Raw genomic sequence first — 17133 nt, 5'->3', positions numbered from 1 at the left:
TGCATAACTAATTGACATTGCCTTGAAACTTCTGCAAGACACAATTATTTATATTTAGTACAAGAAATTGGAGTCATGAAGCTAAACACTCTAGACTGCACTTTTCATGCATGGTTTGTAAAGCGGCATCACCTTTATAACGCTCACTGAGACCATGCTGAGCTTCTGCAGAGCCTCAAGAAAAGACTTTGTAGATGTTCCGGTATAAAATTATAAATGGAGAAATCATTTAACTCTTTTATTTTGTCCTTTCCAGAGGAAGCGTTGTTACATTGCCAGATGTAACCACAAACTGTATTTTTTAAAAATTAAAAAAAAAAAAAAAGGATTCCAAGAGGTGAACGTATAACATGGCAAATATGAGATAACATTAAGAAGTAAATGAACTCTTGTATACACCAAAAACATGCTGAAGGTTGAATTAAAAATACAGCCAAAAATTAACACAAAAAGTAACAATGGTGTTGGTAAGCATTTTTTTTTGTCTTATACCCCCACAGCCCCAGTTTAGGCCACATTCAGCTGTGGTTTGAACGTATCCTTTTGTATGTTTTTGTATATACTCAAACTCAAAATGCGACACACACACACACAAACACATCCTTAAAAAGAAGCACATAAACAGGAACTGGATAAACTGGAATTTAGTTACGATCAGTATCCCTGATCTCTAAAGATCTGAGCATAGGAAATGCTTCCCAAATTTCTTCATTCGCCTCACTCTCAGTGGAATTCTGAGGGGATATAGTGAAGCGTTGTACATTGGAAACACTGCCGCTTGGTGACACATTCTCATACGGTGGGGGGCTGCCAGGGTCGTCCGCTCCTAGCAGAGGCTGTGTAGACTCAGAGCGAACGTAGGCTGGAGGACAGGATGAATGGTTTTGATACGGACCACCGAAAACAACTGTGGCATAAGGGACAGAATTCCTATCGTGCTCCGAATCGTTTCTGACACAGGTCTGGAATGAGGAATGACTGTCATCACGACTGTCGAGTGACCACTGGTTCTCCTTGACATAGTCACTCTTGAACGGCTCTTTCTCATCCATATCAAGAAGACTGAAGTGGGACAGATACACCAACACGGGCTCCTTTTCTTCTTTAAAGGGAGGCATGCCCTTGGACAAAATCATATTAAGATACAAATTCAGTAAGCAGTTTGACTTTTAAAGCCATTTGATTATTAACTATCAAAATCTATTCCAGATATTGATGAAAATGATAATCATACCTGCACTGAATCGGTGGTGGTCCACCTCTTAATGCTGCTGTTGGCAGGATCAGGAATTATAGGCCACAAACACATCTTCACCCTATGAAAAACAGAGAGAAATTTCATTATATTAATTTTTCTGTCCTTAATACACAAGAATGACAAGCCTGTGGATGCTCACCGTTCATGTTTCCCAAAATAGGCAAACACAATGAGGACGAGAAGTGATAACCCAATGCATGCTGGGATAACAAACAGCACCATTTCAATGCCATCTGAAAAATATTTTCAATAATCTGTCAAACCAATAATGAAAGACATTCACTGTGTCTGAATATTCATATTTCCCCTCTAGTAAAATTCGAAATAATTTATCTGGTGAACTGCTGAGTACAACCAATGGAAACTTTGCTTTTCTATCTCATTCACAAAAGATCAAATTTTAAAATCAAAATGCAAGATGTAGTATGTTAATGAATGTATTTATATTACACTCATGCACGACTAAGCATACTTCATAGTAACTATCGGTTACTATGAAGGTATGAAAATTCAGTGGTAATGATTTGTAGGTTGTCATTCATCTCTTATTTGGCAATTACACACTACTATTATTTGTCTCACATACATATCTATCTATATATATATTTGAAATGTATGATCAATATTCACCAATATGTCCAGTTGCCAGGGCCACAGCTGATCCGTTTAAACTTCCGCCCATCGTATGAACCGTCAAAAGGGCTTCATATTTGGTAAGTGGTTGAAGATGTCTCACCACAATGCTGGTCTCCTCAGTCTTTATAACTTGATACAGAATAGAAATAGTATGGTTAATAATAATAATAAAACATTTGAAATCTTCCATCCAAAAATCTGTTATCAACTTTAAATCCTTGAATACCTTTAATATTGTTCGTCTCATTCCAAAAGTAAACGGTATATCCTTGAATAACCCCATTTCTCTGTTCGAGGGGGATTTCATCCCAGTGTAGTTTGACATATGAATGACTGATTTCCATAACATTCAACTCTGGGGCCACAGAGGGTGCTGTAATAATACATGGAAATGCAAGTATGAGCCCACTAGATGGAAGTATTGTATCATTACCCTCAGATTTCCACTGCTGATTTTCAAGCACTACGCACCTTTCTGACTGCTGTATGCCACTAAAGTGTGTGGACTTCCAATCCCTTTATCATATTTGGGATAAATAGACATCTCATAGGGTTTGTAAGGCCTTAACCCTGAAATTTGAAATAAAATAGCCATAATTAGATCTGCATGCACTTTGTGAACAACAATTAAGGATATAAAACATTAAGTACCAGATGACTTTAAAGTCATTTTAGTGGCTTTTAAAGTACTAAATGACTTAACAAATATTTTTCTCACGTCGAAATATGTTACAAATCATTATTGTAGTGTATACCATAAGAGATCAGGATAAACTGAACTCTACTCATTACTCAATGCCCCAAAGGTCCAATTTGACAGTTGTTTTTCATCGTTATTATTAAAGTACAAAGTTTGGAATAAAGATTTTTATATATAAGATAAGATTTTGTCCATTTTTTTTTAAAGAAGTCTCTTATGCTGAGCAAGGCTGCATTTATTTGATTATAAATACAGTAAAAACTGTAATATTGTGAAATATTACAATTTCAAAATAACTGTCATTAGTCATTTTTAATATATATTTTTTTCTTTGTTTTTTTCACAATCTTAATTCTAGTCTTCACTGTCACATGGTTCTTCAGAAATCATTCTAATATGTTGATTTGCTCCTCAGTTATTATCAATTATTATCAAATTTAAAAAAAAAAACACCTGTTAGTATGGTACTGGAGATGTTTTTGTCCATGAGAGTGAAGGACAGGGGGGCTGCTGGTGTCTCACACAGAGATCTCCACTCAAGCACGTATCCTGTGACTTTGAGGGACGCTGGTGTTCCCCCCCACACGATCAGCACGGACGTCTCTGACTGGGGATGAACACTGAAAATAGAGACAGAGCCCAGCCCTAAAACAACACAATAAGAAGTCATCAAACATCAGCATTTCATTGCTTATACACTGTGAACAGAGCATCTGTCTGAAATATCACACTTCCAGCAATCAAATACCTTTGTTCCGATACACCGGTACTTCGGTACTATCCAAGCTTGCCGCTGCGTTAGTGGCTCTCAGGTAAACCTTTTCAACCTTCTCAGTGAGTTTGAAAGAGCAGTGGCTTTCTTGTGTAACACATAAAGTATTTTTCGGTTTCTTTGATTCGACAGTGTACTTCAAATTCCAGCCGTTGGCACTGAAATCTTTAGAGGGCTAAAATAAGATAACAGAGAGGTGAAAGGGAAAGTTACAGGCTTCATTGTAATACTGAATTATACACACACACACACACTCACTGTAAGCCTATAATATATTAGCCATTTTCCAAGTTGTGTTGTCTCACCTTCCAGTAGAGCTGTGCATTCTGATCATCCACTTTAAGCCATGTGTCCAGGCTGCCAGTTGGGGCTGATAAATGAAAAGATAAAAACTAATTAATAGTCTTAGTCTTCATGTCAGGACAATTCTGTGACTATTACTATTGTGCGTGTGTGTGGTGGTGGTGGGGGGTGTCAGGTATACCCTACGTTATGTGGACAATATCCAAAATCCTTGACCTTGTGCGGACATTTTTTTTGCAAGCTTATAAATCATACAGAATTAAGTTTTATTTGAAAATCTAAAAATGCTAAAAAAGTTTTGCGTGAAGGGTAGGGGTAGGGTAAAGGGATATAAAATATAGTTTGAACAGTGTAAAAATCATTACATCTATGGAACACCCCCAAAAACATGGAAACCCAACAAGTGTGTGTGTCCTGGTATGCCCTACATTATGGGGACCCACAAGGATAATGCTAGTAAATGTTGACCTTGTGGGGAAACAAGATTATAAATGATAAATAATATTTTTTTTTATATATTTTTTTTTTTGGGGGGGTCTAAAATAGCAGAAAGAGAAGTTTTGGGTGATGGGTAGGGTAGATATGGGAATGTTCCCATAAAACATGGAAATCCAATATGTGCGTCTCTGCGTGTGTGTGCGTGAAGATTAGGGTAAATGGTCTTGTTTTATAATCAAGAGCACATTAAAATGCTTCAGACTGCAAACTGAAGTATATGTACCACAGCATGCAAACGTGTAAAAAATATATTTTGTTTATTTTCTCACACTCTCTAAAGCAAATGAAAATAATTTATTATTAAGTGTTCATGATTCAACAATAAGAAAGAAACTGGGCAAAAATGGCATCCATGGGAGAGCTCCAAGGCAAAAGCCACTGCTGACCAAAATAAACACAAAGGCTCGTCTCACATTTGCCAAAAAGTATCTTGATTTTCCCCAAGACTTTTGGGCAAATATTCTGTGGACTGAGACAAAAGTTGAGTTTTTGGAAGGTGTGTGTCCCATTACATCTGGCGTAAAACCAACACAGCATTTCATAAAAAGAACATCATACCAACACTCAAACATGGTGGTGGTAGTGTGATGGTCTGGGGCTGCTTTGCAACTTCAGGACAAAATCAGAATCAGAGAGTGCTTTTATTGCCAAGTATGCTTGCGCATACAAGGAATTTGTTTTAGTGTCATAAGCTTCCAGTTCACAGAGACAACAACGACACACAGACAATAAAAATAAGATGGGAATAAAAAATACACATGTAAATATAAATAAACAAAAAGTTTAAAAAGAAAAATAATTTAAACATAAATAATTGTATGTACAGTTGTGCTATAGATGATAGAACGGAATAGAATAGAAAGATATGCAGGGATTTACTAGGATGGAGGTGGTAGCAAATAAATATAAGGTTATTGCACATTGTTATTTGTTATTGCATAATGGGGCGGGGGGGCATTTAACTATTCATAAGGTGGATTGCCTGGGGGAAGAAACTATTCTTGTGCCTGGTTGTCCTGGTAATTGGGGCTCTGTAGCACCCCAAGATCAAGATAAAATTAAATCATCAAAGTATAGTCATTTATTCTCAGCTCAATATAATTCAAAACAAAGAGGAGTTTGCATTTTAATAAGTAAAAAAATCTAATTTATTCATAATACCACTTGTCACGAACTCAGTCTCTGTGGTTCCCTCCGATCACCACCAGAGGGAACCCTCACCTGAGTATTAACTCTGTCATTCGGACTTAATTTCCCATCACACCCCGTACCTGACACTGATTACCTGCACAGGTGTTCCCCATTGACTGGTCTATTTAATCTGCTCCACCCTTGCTCTCAGTGCGAAGTCTTTTTCTTGCCATGCAGACATTTCTGAGCGTTTATCCCGTGTTTGATTTCCTGTTGCTGACCTGGACTGTTTACCCGTTTATGAAAGAACTCTGCCTGCCTAATCTGACTCTGCCTGCCTTGCTGATCTGTTTTGTTATCTGTCTGCCACCTGCCCAGACCTCTGCTCTGCCTACGTGGTACCTGACGCCTGTGATTGACTTATGCTTGTATGACCATTCTTCTGTGATAAAGCTGCACATGGATCTTAAAGACACTGCCTCCTCGTTACACCACTTTTATAGACCCCGAGGGACGTTTTATTATTATAAATATTTCAATCGATAATAGCCCAGTTACAAAAAGGGCACTCTTGAAGGGATTAACTAATGATCACAGGAACGAGGAAGGTCAAATAGAGACACGAGAGGAGGGGAAAACAAGACACAGGACTGACATAAGGAACGAGGAACGAGGAGACAAGGAGATTCCAAAATAACATCCTTTATTGAAATCCACATCGAGGACCACGGAGCTTGGGGAGAGACGAACATAGACGACGTTCAGACCAGACACAGAGGTAGGGAAACACAGGGCTTATAAACATGGGGAAATCAACGAGGAACAGGTGAGGACTAATCAAATGGGGCTCGGGACTAATTTAATGATCACAGGAACGAGGAAGGTCAAATAGAGACACGAGAGGAGGGGAAAACAAGACACAGGAAATCAAATCAAACGAAACAAGGAAAAAGCAACAATTTCAGTTATTACAGACCAAGATGGAAAATCTACCAACTCACCGGAAGAAATTAACCAAATTTTTCACAATTTCTATAGCAAAGTATACTCATCAGAAAAAGACCCAAATCAAAATGACATCAACTCATTTCTTAACAGTATCAATCTGCCACAATTGAATGAACACCAAAGAAATAGCCTAGAATCACCTATCACACAACCCGAACTTCTTACAGCACTAGAACACATGCCTAATAATAAAGCACCAGGTCCTGATGGATTCTCTGCTGACTTCTACAAACACTTTTAGTCCACTCTATCACCACTCTCCATCAGAATGTTAAGTGAGTCACAACAAAAATTAAAACTCCCAGCTAATATGAATACTGCCACAATTTCACTTCTTCTCAAACCCAATAAAGATCCAAAATTACCATCAAGCTACCGTCCCATTTCTCAATGCTGACATTAAAATCATCGCCATAGAATAGAAAAGGTCACACCATTTATAATACACCAAGATCAAACCGGTATCATTAAAGGTAGACTAGCATTACACGCAGACTGTTCAACTTAATGTTCTATTTTTCAATTCAAAAAGCAAAAGCCATCATAGTCACTCTGGATGCAGAAAAAGCTTTTGACAGGGTCAACTGGAAATTCTTGTTTTCCACATTAGAGAGGTTTGGTTTTGGGGAGTCATTCATTAATTGGATTACAATTCTATATACATCACCTTCAGCCACTGTCATCACTAATGGACTAACATCACGTTGGACTAGACAAGGATGCCCACTTTCTCCCTCATTATTCACCATTTTTATCGAACCGTTAGCACCAGCTATCCGCCAAAACAGCTACATTAAAGGAGTTCAAACATTAAACATACAGCACAAAATCAGTCTTTACGCAGATGAGATATTACTATATTTACAAGATCCCTCATCATCATTACAAGAAACAATTACAATTATTGATTCATTTTCAAACATTTCTGAATACTCAGTCAACTGGAGTAAATCTTCCATTCTTTCATTAAATCACAATAGCTTGGATGTAACATCCCAGACATCACCTATCCCTCTATGCACCAATCACAACACATATTTAGGCATTAATATTTCCCCCAGGCTGTCAGAGCTGGTTAGTCTTAATTTCACCCCATTACTCAAAACAATAAATGATGATCTTCAACGCAGGATGAATTTACCATTATCCATTATAGGCAGAATATTAGTAATCAAAATGACTATACTCCCTAAACTAAACTAAACTATTTATTCTCAATGATCCCAACACAACCCACCCTCACCTGGTAAGACCCCAAGAATTAAACTAGATACTTTACAGAAACCAAAAGCACAAGGAGGATTGGAAGCACCACATTTCTACCACTACTCTCTGGCTAATTAGCTTCAACAGATATACAAATGGATTCACCCAAACTCATCAGAAAACATATGGCTAGATATTGAGCAAACAATTTGTAAGGATATTCTCATTTCAGATTTACCATTCTATAGTCAGACAATCAAAAAACACTCCTGTTTTAAAGCACCAACTATAGCAGCAGCTCTGACAGCCTGGTGGAAACTTCACCAAATCACAATCACTCCTCTTGTACCATCTAAATACACCTCCATTTGGAATAATCCAGATTATACAGTTAATAAAAAGCCATTTAATTTACACACATGGGCAGAAAAGGGCATAACACAACTCCAACACATCTTTCATAGAAATAATCTGGCCTCATTTTCATATTTGGTCCAGGAATACGGCATCGGGCGTAATAGTTCTTTGGAGTATCTACAAATAAAATCATCTATCCAATCAAAAATTAACATTCGAACCGTTAATCTAGAACTTTCACCTTTGATCTCAGAGTTAAGTAATATATCGTCCTCAAAAAAACTACTCTCCAAAATATACAGAATAATATTAAAATCAGACAACACATTAAGTTTACCACATGCTAAATGGGAATCAGACCTATCTATTACTCCGGATGCCGTTTTCTGGACACAAATCTGCAAAAATATCTACTTTATGACAAAAAATGGGCAATTTATACAGTATAAGGTACTTCACAGAATTCACTTAACCGGACAGAAATAGTTTAAAATGGGATTCACTTCAGAAACATGTTCACATTGCACCCAAAATGAAACAGATACGCAAGTTCACGCCCTTTGGTATTGTACCCCAATTATACATTTTGGGGAAAAAGTCACTGAATCGTTATCCGTCACTATGGGATGTCTGAACACAGTGCCACACTTTACTCTGAAACAGTGCATGAGACTAAATCACAACCATTTGAGATTTGAAATGCATGCTCAAATCAAGACATAACGTAATTTCACTTTATTTTGATTGCAGACTTATTTATTTTAATTCGGCATTTTATGATTTGAGTAATTCTTAGCTTTCAGTGAACTCATGAAGCATTTCCTCTGCGAAAATGTTTCGGAAACCATGACCTAGTTAGGGGACCAATTCTCAGTATTTACTTTTAACTTTGACTTTTACCTCAATAAACTCATATTTTGCTCCTTATTAATACTTAGTAAGGTAGTTGTTAGTTTATGTATGGGGTGGATTAATGAATCTCAAATATGGTCTTGTAGAATTAGGCATTAACATATGCTTTATAAATACTAATAAACAGCCATTGTGCTTGCAAAATGCATGCTAATAAACAACTAGTCAACAGTGAGAAATGATCCTTAAATTAAAGTGTTGCCCAGTATTTTACCATAAGATAGTAACTTCTTACCCTTCATAAGTGTGATGGCTATCTGCGGATCACTCCATTCACTCCATTTACTCAATGAACTATACTTCACTCGCATTGTAGTGCTGTAATTTATCCCATGAAAAAGGTCACATACATTTATTTTGATTCCTTGTTTTTTTGTGAAGCACAACACCTGTAACAGAATGAATATTTAGGACACTTTCTGAAAAAAACTTACAAACAGTGCAGTTTTAGACCAACATTCTTGTGAAAAGCAATCGCTTACCAACTCTTTGTCTTGCTGGTTGTCTACTGTTTTCAATCTCAACTCTAAACTGATGGCAGTCGTCAGCCATTGCTGAGATTTTGCAAGACTCCAGCTGTAATTTAAGCAGCCCAACACATCTGCTTCAATCCTGTTAATCTCCGGCGGGTCGAACATTGCTGAAATGCAATACAGGAACTGAACAGCACATACAAGCCAATAACCTTTAGGATCACTATATTTTTGCATAAAAGAAAGATTTTGAAAAGATGATTATGAATGGTCTGCTTCAGCCAAAATTTGACTGTTGCAGCAACAAGCAGGATTGCAAAAATGACCGAATTTAAGATACAGTACAACTGAATTAGACCCACTCCACAAGATATTGAAATTGAAATATAGTCATATTATAATGAATTTGAAATGGAATGACATGAAGGGGAATTTCCTGAACCGCAATACAACAACTTCTGACTTCATTAGTACAACAAAATAATACATAATTCCTTTTGACTAATTATTATTTAACACATGCCCATTAGAAAAATGTCAATATTACTTCTGTCAGATACTTTTTTAAAGAAACGGTAACACTTTATTTCAAGGTGTCACAATACAGAGTAATTAACTAGTTAAGTACTTAGTTGTAGCTGTTGTACTTACATGAAACAAAATGTACTTACCATGTAACCTGTAATTACAGATTGTAATTATGTAGATGTAATTAGACAGCTACTTGTACACTTAAGTACAATCTTGATCCACTTTATTTTAAGTAGCTTATGTCTGTGTAATATTCTGTAATTTTAATGCAATTAGAAAGGTATTACATGTATTTTAGCTGTGTACTGGTGGGTTAACTCAAACTAAGGTGCAGCTGGATAAGGTGTACAGTATAGATACACATTAAGTACACTTAAGTACAATCTTGATACACTTTATTTTAAGTAGCGTATGTCTGGGTACTTACATTTATAATGATGTTGTATAAAGTCTGCAACACATATGCAACAATATTTTGGTTACATAAGTAGCTGTGTAACAGACTCGGTCTGTTACATATGTGTAAAAGTAGCTGCTTATTACATCTACATAATTACAAACTGTAAGTACAGGCTGTCCCATAACTTAGTTACATGGTAAGTACATTTTGTTCCATGCAAGTACAACAGCTACTACTAAGTACTTAACTAGGTAAGTACTCTGTATTATGGACACCTAAAAAAAAAAAAAAAAAAGTGTTACCAAATAAACATATTAAATAAACATTTTGAAATTGTAAATAAATTTAATTTAGAAACATTTAAATCTATTGATTATGTAGTATTTTGAAAACAATGTATGTACCCCCCCTCCCCCATTAAGGCAGATGGGAAGTCTTTCTATAAGGACAATGTTGTTTTGCTCCATTTTGAATAAGAGCAAACCAATTAAATAGCCTCTTTATTCATTATGGTGCACACAATTAAAACTTTCATCCCATTTAAATTCATTCTGTTGCGTTATATTAATATTCAAATAACAATTCAACATCCTCTATATTAATTCATATTTACACATTCAGCAATTAAATAAACGGAATAAAACTAAAAACTGAATAAAAATAAAGATTTCCGAATGGAACACAGTCTGGTTAAAACCATTAAATCCACATTAGTTCGATGTGGCCTTATGGTTAGAGAGTCGGACTCTCTAACCATAAGGCCATAAAGTTGCGGGTTCGAGTCTCGGGCTGGCAGGGATTGTAGGTGGGGGGAGTGAATGTAAAATGCTCTCTCCACCCTCAATACCCCGACTGAGGTGCTCTTGAGCAAGGCACCGAACCCCCAACTGCTCCCCGGGCGCCGCAGCATAAATGGCTGCCCACTGCTCCGGGTGTGTGTTCACGGTGTGTGTGTGTGTTCACTGCTGTGTGTGTGCACTTTGGATGGGTTAAAATTCAGAGCACGAATTCCCAGTATGGGTCACCATACTTGGCCGTATGTCACTTCCAGTGGCGGCTGCTGGTCTTTCAAAGAGGGGAAGCTCATTTTCGGCCTACATCATAAAAATTGTCTATTTATTTATGCGTAAATAATTTTCAAGAAAATGCTCTGTGACCCTGTCGTACCAACTAGGCGTCTTTTCCAGTGACTTGACCAATGTCCTCTCAATGGCCAGCAGAGCTAGGCTGCTTAAACGCCCTTGGCCCATTGTGTTACGGGTGTAGGACTTGAGAAGCTCCTTTCTACACCTGCAGATGTAGCTCCAATTGTTGCCACTAATGAGACCAGTTTGTAAAGCTGAGGCATTGCACTGTCCAGCTTCATGTCTTTAACCCTCTGGGGTCTGAGGGTGTTTTGGGGGCCTGGAGAAGTTTTGGCATGCCCTGACTTTTGTGCTTTTTTTCACTTGCTTATAAATATATAAATGGCTAAAGTCTAATAACACTGTAAACAGCAAAAACAGGGCTACAATAAAGCTGTCTTTTTAGCATCATTACTCCAGTCACATGATCCTTCAGAAATCATTCTAATATTGTGATCTGCTGATAAAAACACATTTATTATTATGTTGAAAAGAGCTAAGAATTTTTAATTTTTTTGATGAATAGAAAGTTCAGAAGAACAGCATCGTTTGTAACATGACGTCTTTATCATCACTTGTGTGCTAAATAAATTTTTTCATTTCTATATATGCTGGCATTTTCATAGTGTATATTGTTTATGTGCTCTGAAGGGGAAAAAACAACAACACATTTAGAAAATCACAGCATTTATCCAATGACCTTCTAGTTTCGAAGCACTGAAAAAAACTGTTCAAAGCAGCTCCATTGAAGTCAATGGACGCTAGGCTTCAACGGGGAAATACACTGTGACGCTACGGGAATATATGAGAAGGAAATCGAGTCACCTGCTATATGTAGCTGATTCTGATTGAACTCGTCTTCGAGATGAACGTGTTCTAACGCATTTGTAATCAATAAAATGTTAACACAATAGTACATATTTGACCATTAATTTTTTGACATTATAGGGGAAGCCGAGCTTCCCTTGCAGTCTTAAAGAAATCCCCACTGGTCACTTCACTTTCACTTTCCTAATTCTTGATAGATAGAATAAAGCTCATTGCTCTTCTTACCTGTTTCCATTGGGGTAAGCTTCAGGGTTTCAGAGGTGGCGTTCCCAAAGATATTCACAGCTGTCACATTTATCTCCATCTCTGATAATAAAGGATACGATTCCCGTGGAATCAAGAAGAAATGTGCTCCAGGTGGGATCAAATATTGATCACATGTAACCTTTTTTGACATGACCCTGGAAAAATGTAAAAATAAATAAATAAACAAATAAAAATTAATAAAAGTATACATATTGCCAATCAAATTTAATTTACTATGAGCATAAACATTACAATGTCCTGGTAATATTTAATCTCAAAAATAATAATAATTATGTTGCACTTGTTCACTATTACATTGTAAACATGACAAATAAACATTTTCAGATATTATTTTTGTAAATTATATATGAATGATGTAATTTAAACATCATGGTACTATTTATTGAACTACCTTGATTTACTGTAAATTAATAATTAATTATTAATAAGTAATTATTAATCTGGGCTGGGGGTGGGGTGGGGGGGGTGTCTTTCCTTTCATTGAATGAAATGTGAATTTTTAAAGAGATTGATTCATCAAGAAGCTGCATTTCTGAAAATGTCAGCAGAAATTAATACCTAAATAGGTGAAGTGTATAGTTTGTAGGAAGATTTGCCATTTGCTGACCAGGATCCCATTTACACAGGAATCTGCTTTTGGATGTTATATTCAAAGAGCAGCTCAGGTGTTTAGGAACGGATGGAGGATCTTAAAAAAAAAAAAGAAAGAAAGAAAAGCAGAAGTCAGGTGAACTTTGGCTTGGAATATGAAGTGAATAGTCTACATGATTCCGTTTTTGAAAATGTCATATTCTGTAGATAAACTGTGAATGTGAAACTGACTTTATTCGGAGCTGGTACCGTGTAAATTGAAACAAGGATATGAATGACGGAAATACTGTTAATCATATACGTTAGATATATGTTAAATTCTGTTAAACATATGTTTTGCTGGTTGAACAATCAAACTCTACCCATCAAAGCCTTGTTTTCATTTACATAATGTATTAAATATGAACCCTGATTAAGCTCTATGAATATAGTTAGTAATTTAGCAGTTAGTAACATAGTTAAGACTAAATTATAATCATATAATAGATCCTCACATCCCACTTTCACTAGCACTCCATTGACAATTTGGCAGTTTTCCTCTTCACACACAGCGCAAGCAATGAACGCGTCTACATCTGGTAGACTAGGGATGATTACACCATATGTCCTGTTACTCTCCTGGTAAGAGAGATTGCTGGGTACAAAATGGTTGTTCATTTTCCATGCCACACGAAAGTCTTTGCCTTTGGTCAGCGGGCAGTCATCCTGGATGGAGCAGGACACTGACACGGGTGAACCAGCGAGCACCACTGAAGCAGGAGTGTGAATCTCAGCACATGACGACGCTTGAATCACTGTAGATGTGGGATTTTAACATCAAGAATCAATGTTTTAAATCACACTCATAAGCAAAGTCAGCAAAAGAAATTGGGCTCTAATAATAAACTAGCTAGCAACAAATCAATCCACTACACAAGTCTTGTGACTTAGCATTGCGTGACATATTCCCGACAACATCCGGTTTCATAATGTCTGGGTAATACTTGCATGACATCAGAAAAAAAAAAAAAACTGGTTTGTCTAAACAGTATATCTATATCAATAGATGGATAGATAGATAGAATCGTATAATGAGATTAGTAAAAATGTTGTTTCACCTTTTATCAAGGCGTATTGTGGATATATAACAAATATCCACAACACAAGCACAAACCAGATGGATGCCATGGTTATGACGTCTGAAAAAAAGAAAAAAAAAAAAGAAATCTTGTTACCATTTCAGAAAAATGACAAGTCTTCAAATTACAAAACCTTCGGTTTCTAATGTGCGATCTGAAACTTTGTAAAAAGTGGGGGACGAAACTAAAATGAAAATTATAGGAAATCTACAAAACCATTTTCAGTCAAAACAGAGGAATTACACAGTAAAACAACATTCAACAATAACATAATACATATTATAATGCTTTATTATTGACCAATCATGTACAATTGAAATAGTTAATTCAGAAAAGTAATTCAAGTCTGATTTAAATATTTTATTATATATTCATATTCGAAAGTACACAAACTGTTTAAAGCATGTTTATAACAGTTATTCTGAAGTGTTAGAGATTATTCAATTTAAGGTGAAAAGTTAAACATGAATAAAATACATACTTTAACGTGTTCTGCATTTGTAGGTTCTCTGGGTCACGTTTAAACTCATGTAAATTACTGTCCAGCGAGGTCTGGTGCAAAGTTGAGCTTTTCTTTAAAAACAAATCCAGCTGCTGTTCTGAGAACGATTTCTCTGCTCTGACTAAAGAGTCACTGCTGTCAGTTCTTCTGTGGCATCACGTTCTTACCATCCTGAACCACACGTACTAACTGAAGCAGGAAATGTCAAACTCTTGTGAAACCCATGTACACTGTGTCCGTTTCTGCTCACAATTTGTAGTCTTACTTATGAGGAAACTTATTTGAGGATATTTAATACAATTATTTGTGTAAAAAAAAAAAAGAATTTTTTTTTTGAACAAGCATAGATTGATTAATCAAAGGACAGTGCTTTTTTAAAAAAAATATAGATGTGTTTATTAAAATTTAGCATACTTGTTCACCAATCGATCCTCTGCAGTGAATGTGTGCCATCTGAGAAACAAACTCATCTACACCTTGGATGGCCTATTTTTTAGCAAAGTTTAATTTGTGGGTGAACTATTCCTTGAACTAATAAGCTTATCGTGTAATTAATTAAAATGATTTTATAACTGCCAGACAGACTTGTCTCCAAATAAACTTATTTACAGCACTTCTCACATTGGTTAGTTTGTTGTTATACTGTAATGTTGCAGTATATGTTAATGTTATAAGAATAATATGGAAACAGGCCCATATATGATTTCTACAGAGTCGCTGAGTTAATCCAGTTTATTTTGCTACTTATTACAACATACAATTGGGTCAAACCAATGCAATCAAGCTGAGAGTTATAGCGTTCTGCCAATCTCAGAGCGCACAGCAAACTCAAGCAAACCCACAGTATTAAAGTTCTGCTCCATTCTCTGCTTATCAGCGGCTCACATAAAGGCCTTGTCTTCTGTGCGACTGCCGGCCAGCATTTCTGCTCCTCGCAGGGGCTAATTGCCTGTGGTTCTTTGCAGCCCGCCTGCTAGAGAGCAGTTATTATATTTATAGTGATTTCTTTTGTCACTGTCTGGCATGTTGCTTCAGCTGCACGATTTAATATGCCTCTGAACACAAATGAGGTTGCCAATTTCTCTTTTTCCATTTATGTAGTTCCGTGTGTTTTTCTTATTTTTTTATGTTTTTGCCCTTCTCTCGAATTGCTTCCAGGAACTTGATGCGGTAGCTGATGCTGTTTTTTTTTTTTTTTTTTTTCTTTTAGAGAATAGTTGGTGACATTTCTATCTTGGTTTGTGCTTGCAACAAACTTTGAATATCTGTATAACTTCTTAAATGGCCCATCCTTTCCTCAGACCACACACTGGTACACAAATCCTTGGTTATTTATCTTTAGTTGTGTTCTTTAAATATTATTTGTTAAAAGATGTTGAAAATGATAATAAAGAAAATCCAAAATCACCTCGTCTTCCATTATTGTGAAATCGACAGTGTTGTTGCACAATGTCAAAAGAGGAAGGGGCAGATTTTCTCAATCTTTCATGTCCTCTTTACAAGACAACATCAAACATCTAAGAAACCGTCAAAACAAACATTATGAACTGTGATATTCATTTATATTATATTAATGTAAAGACCTGTTACCAAAATAAAAAAATGTCAAATTTTTGTAAAAACTTATTTGGTAATAGTGTTCCATAACTCAGCTAAAGAGATGTGTGACAGTGATAACAATCTTATATGTATGATGTATGTATGTTTATTGTGGTAAACTAGATTTGGTCAGATCGTGTCACATATTTTTCATGAAAAGTTGACTAAAACAAGCATGATTTGGGCATTTGGCCTTGTGGTTTGTACACATGCTGTGATGTTATTTTATCAAATTTAATAATAAAGGTAGTATAAGCGATAATTGTGGAGAACCCCATAATGTAGTCCTTGATCATTTTCTAACAGTATGCGTGAACGAGAGAGAAATGGTTGTGGAACCAATCCTCACTTTGAAGGTTAACATGTCTGACTCAGTGGTCAAAATAGTGCTTTACCGACAATCTCTTGGAAGATAAATATCGTTTCCGTTCCTTGAACATTAACATTTTCCAGAAAGGAAGCTGGAGACAGATGTGGGTATGAAACAGGAAGTGTTGTAAGCGAATGGGTCCCTATGTGCTAAAAAGTGTAATATCTGCACTACTACACTCTCAGAAGAAAGGGTAAAGAAACTGTCACTAGTGTGGTACCTTTTCAAAAGATACAGATGTGTACCTTATTTAACCCTAAAGCTTGCATACTGATACCTTAAAGCTACATATTAGTACTTTTTCTTTGTAGTGTAGCGACATCAAACAAAACAACCAAAAATAAGCTGATCTCATTTGAAAAACAATATTCAACTTCCACGCTTGCAAAACTTTTACTGTTATATTTATCTACTGTCGCACCCTTCAAAATCCTACGGTCACTTTACAAAAACAAATGAATCATAGACAATTCAGTTCAAAACAATTCAGATAACAACGTTTTTCTTTGCATAATTCAAGGTTCAGGTTTCAAGCTAATTTCCAGATAT

The 17133-nt window shown here is 36.1% G+C and overlaps 1 protein-coding gene across 1 annotated transcript; it reads right to left on the bottom strand.

Moving 5' to 3' along the window:
* Positions 1–223: 223 nt before the first annotated feature.
* LOC306877520 (granulocyte colony-stimulating factor receptor-like) lies at positions 224–14811 on the bottom strand. Its single transcript, XM_079429311.1, has 16 exons — positions 14595–14811; positions 14093–14173; positions 13490–13789; positions 12963–13092; positions 12363–12538; positions 9264–9421; positions 9017–9170; positions 3672–3736; positions 3343–3541; positions 3048–3239; positions 2366–2464; positions 2121–2267; positions 1889–2023; positions 1398–1491; positions 1235–1316; positions 224–1121 (listed from the first exon to the last, which is right to left on the bottom strand). Exons 2-16 carry the CDS (start codon positions 14160–14162, stop codon positions 645–647), a joined length of 2478 nt encoding a protein of 825 aa, XP_079285437.1. The 5' UTR covers positions 14163–14173; positions 14595–14811; the 3' UTR covers positions 224–644.
* Between the last annotated feature and the right edge of the window lie 2322 nt (positions 14812–17133).

This window comes from Barbus barbus (assembly GCF_936440315.1).
Source record: "Barbus barbus genome assembly, chromosome: 12".
NCBI classification, from domain to species: domain Eukaryota; kingdom Metazoa; phylum Chordata; class Actinopteri; order Cypriniformes; family Cyprinidae; genus Barbus; species Barbus barbus.
This window is presented reverse-complemented; position numbering and strand designations above follow the sequence as displayed.

Excerpts from the sequence above, each read along its gene's own strand:
- LOC306877520 (XM_079429311.1), bottom strand. The coding sequence starts at position 14,162 with ATGGCATCCATCTGGTTTGTGCTTGTGTTGTGGATATTTGTTATATAT. Across the intron at positions 12,539-12,962 it reads TATACACTTCACCTATTTAG|GGTCATGTCAAAAAAGGTTA; the intron begins GTATTAATTTCT and ends ACATTTTTCCAG. Across the intron at positions 9,422-12,362 it reads GCTTACCCCAATGGAAACAG|CAATGTTCGACCCGCCGGAG; the intron begins GTAAGAAGAGCA and ends ATTGCATTTCAG.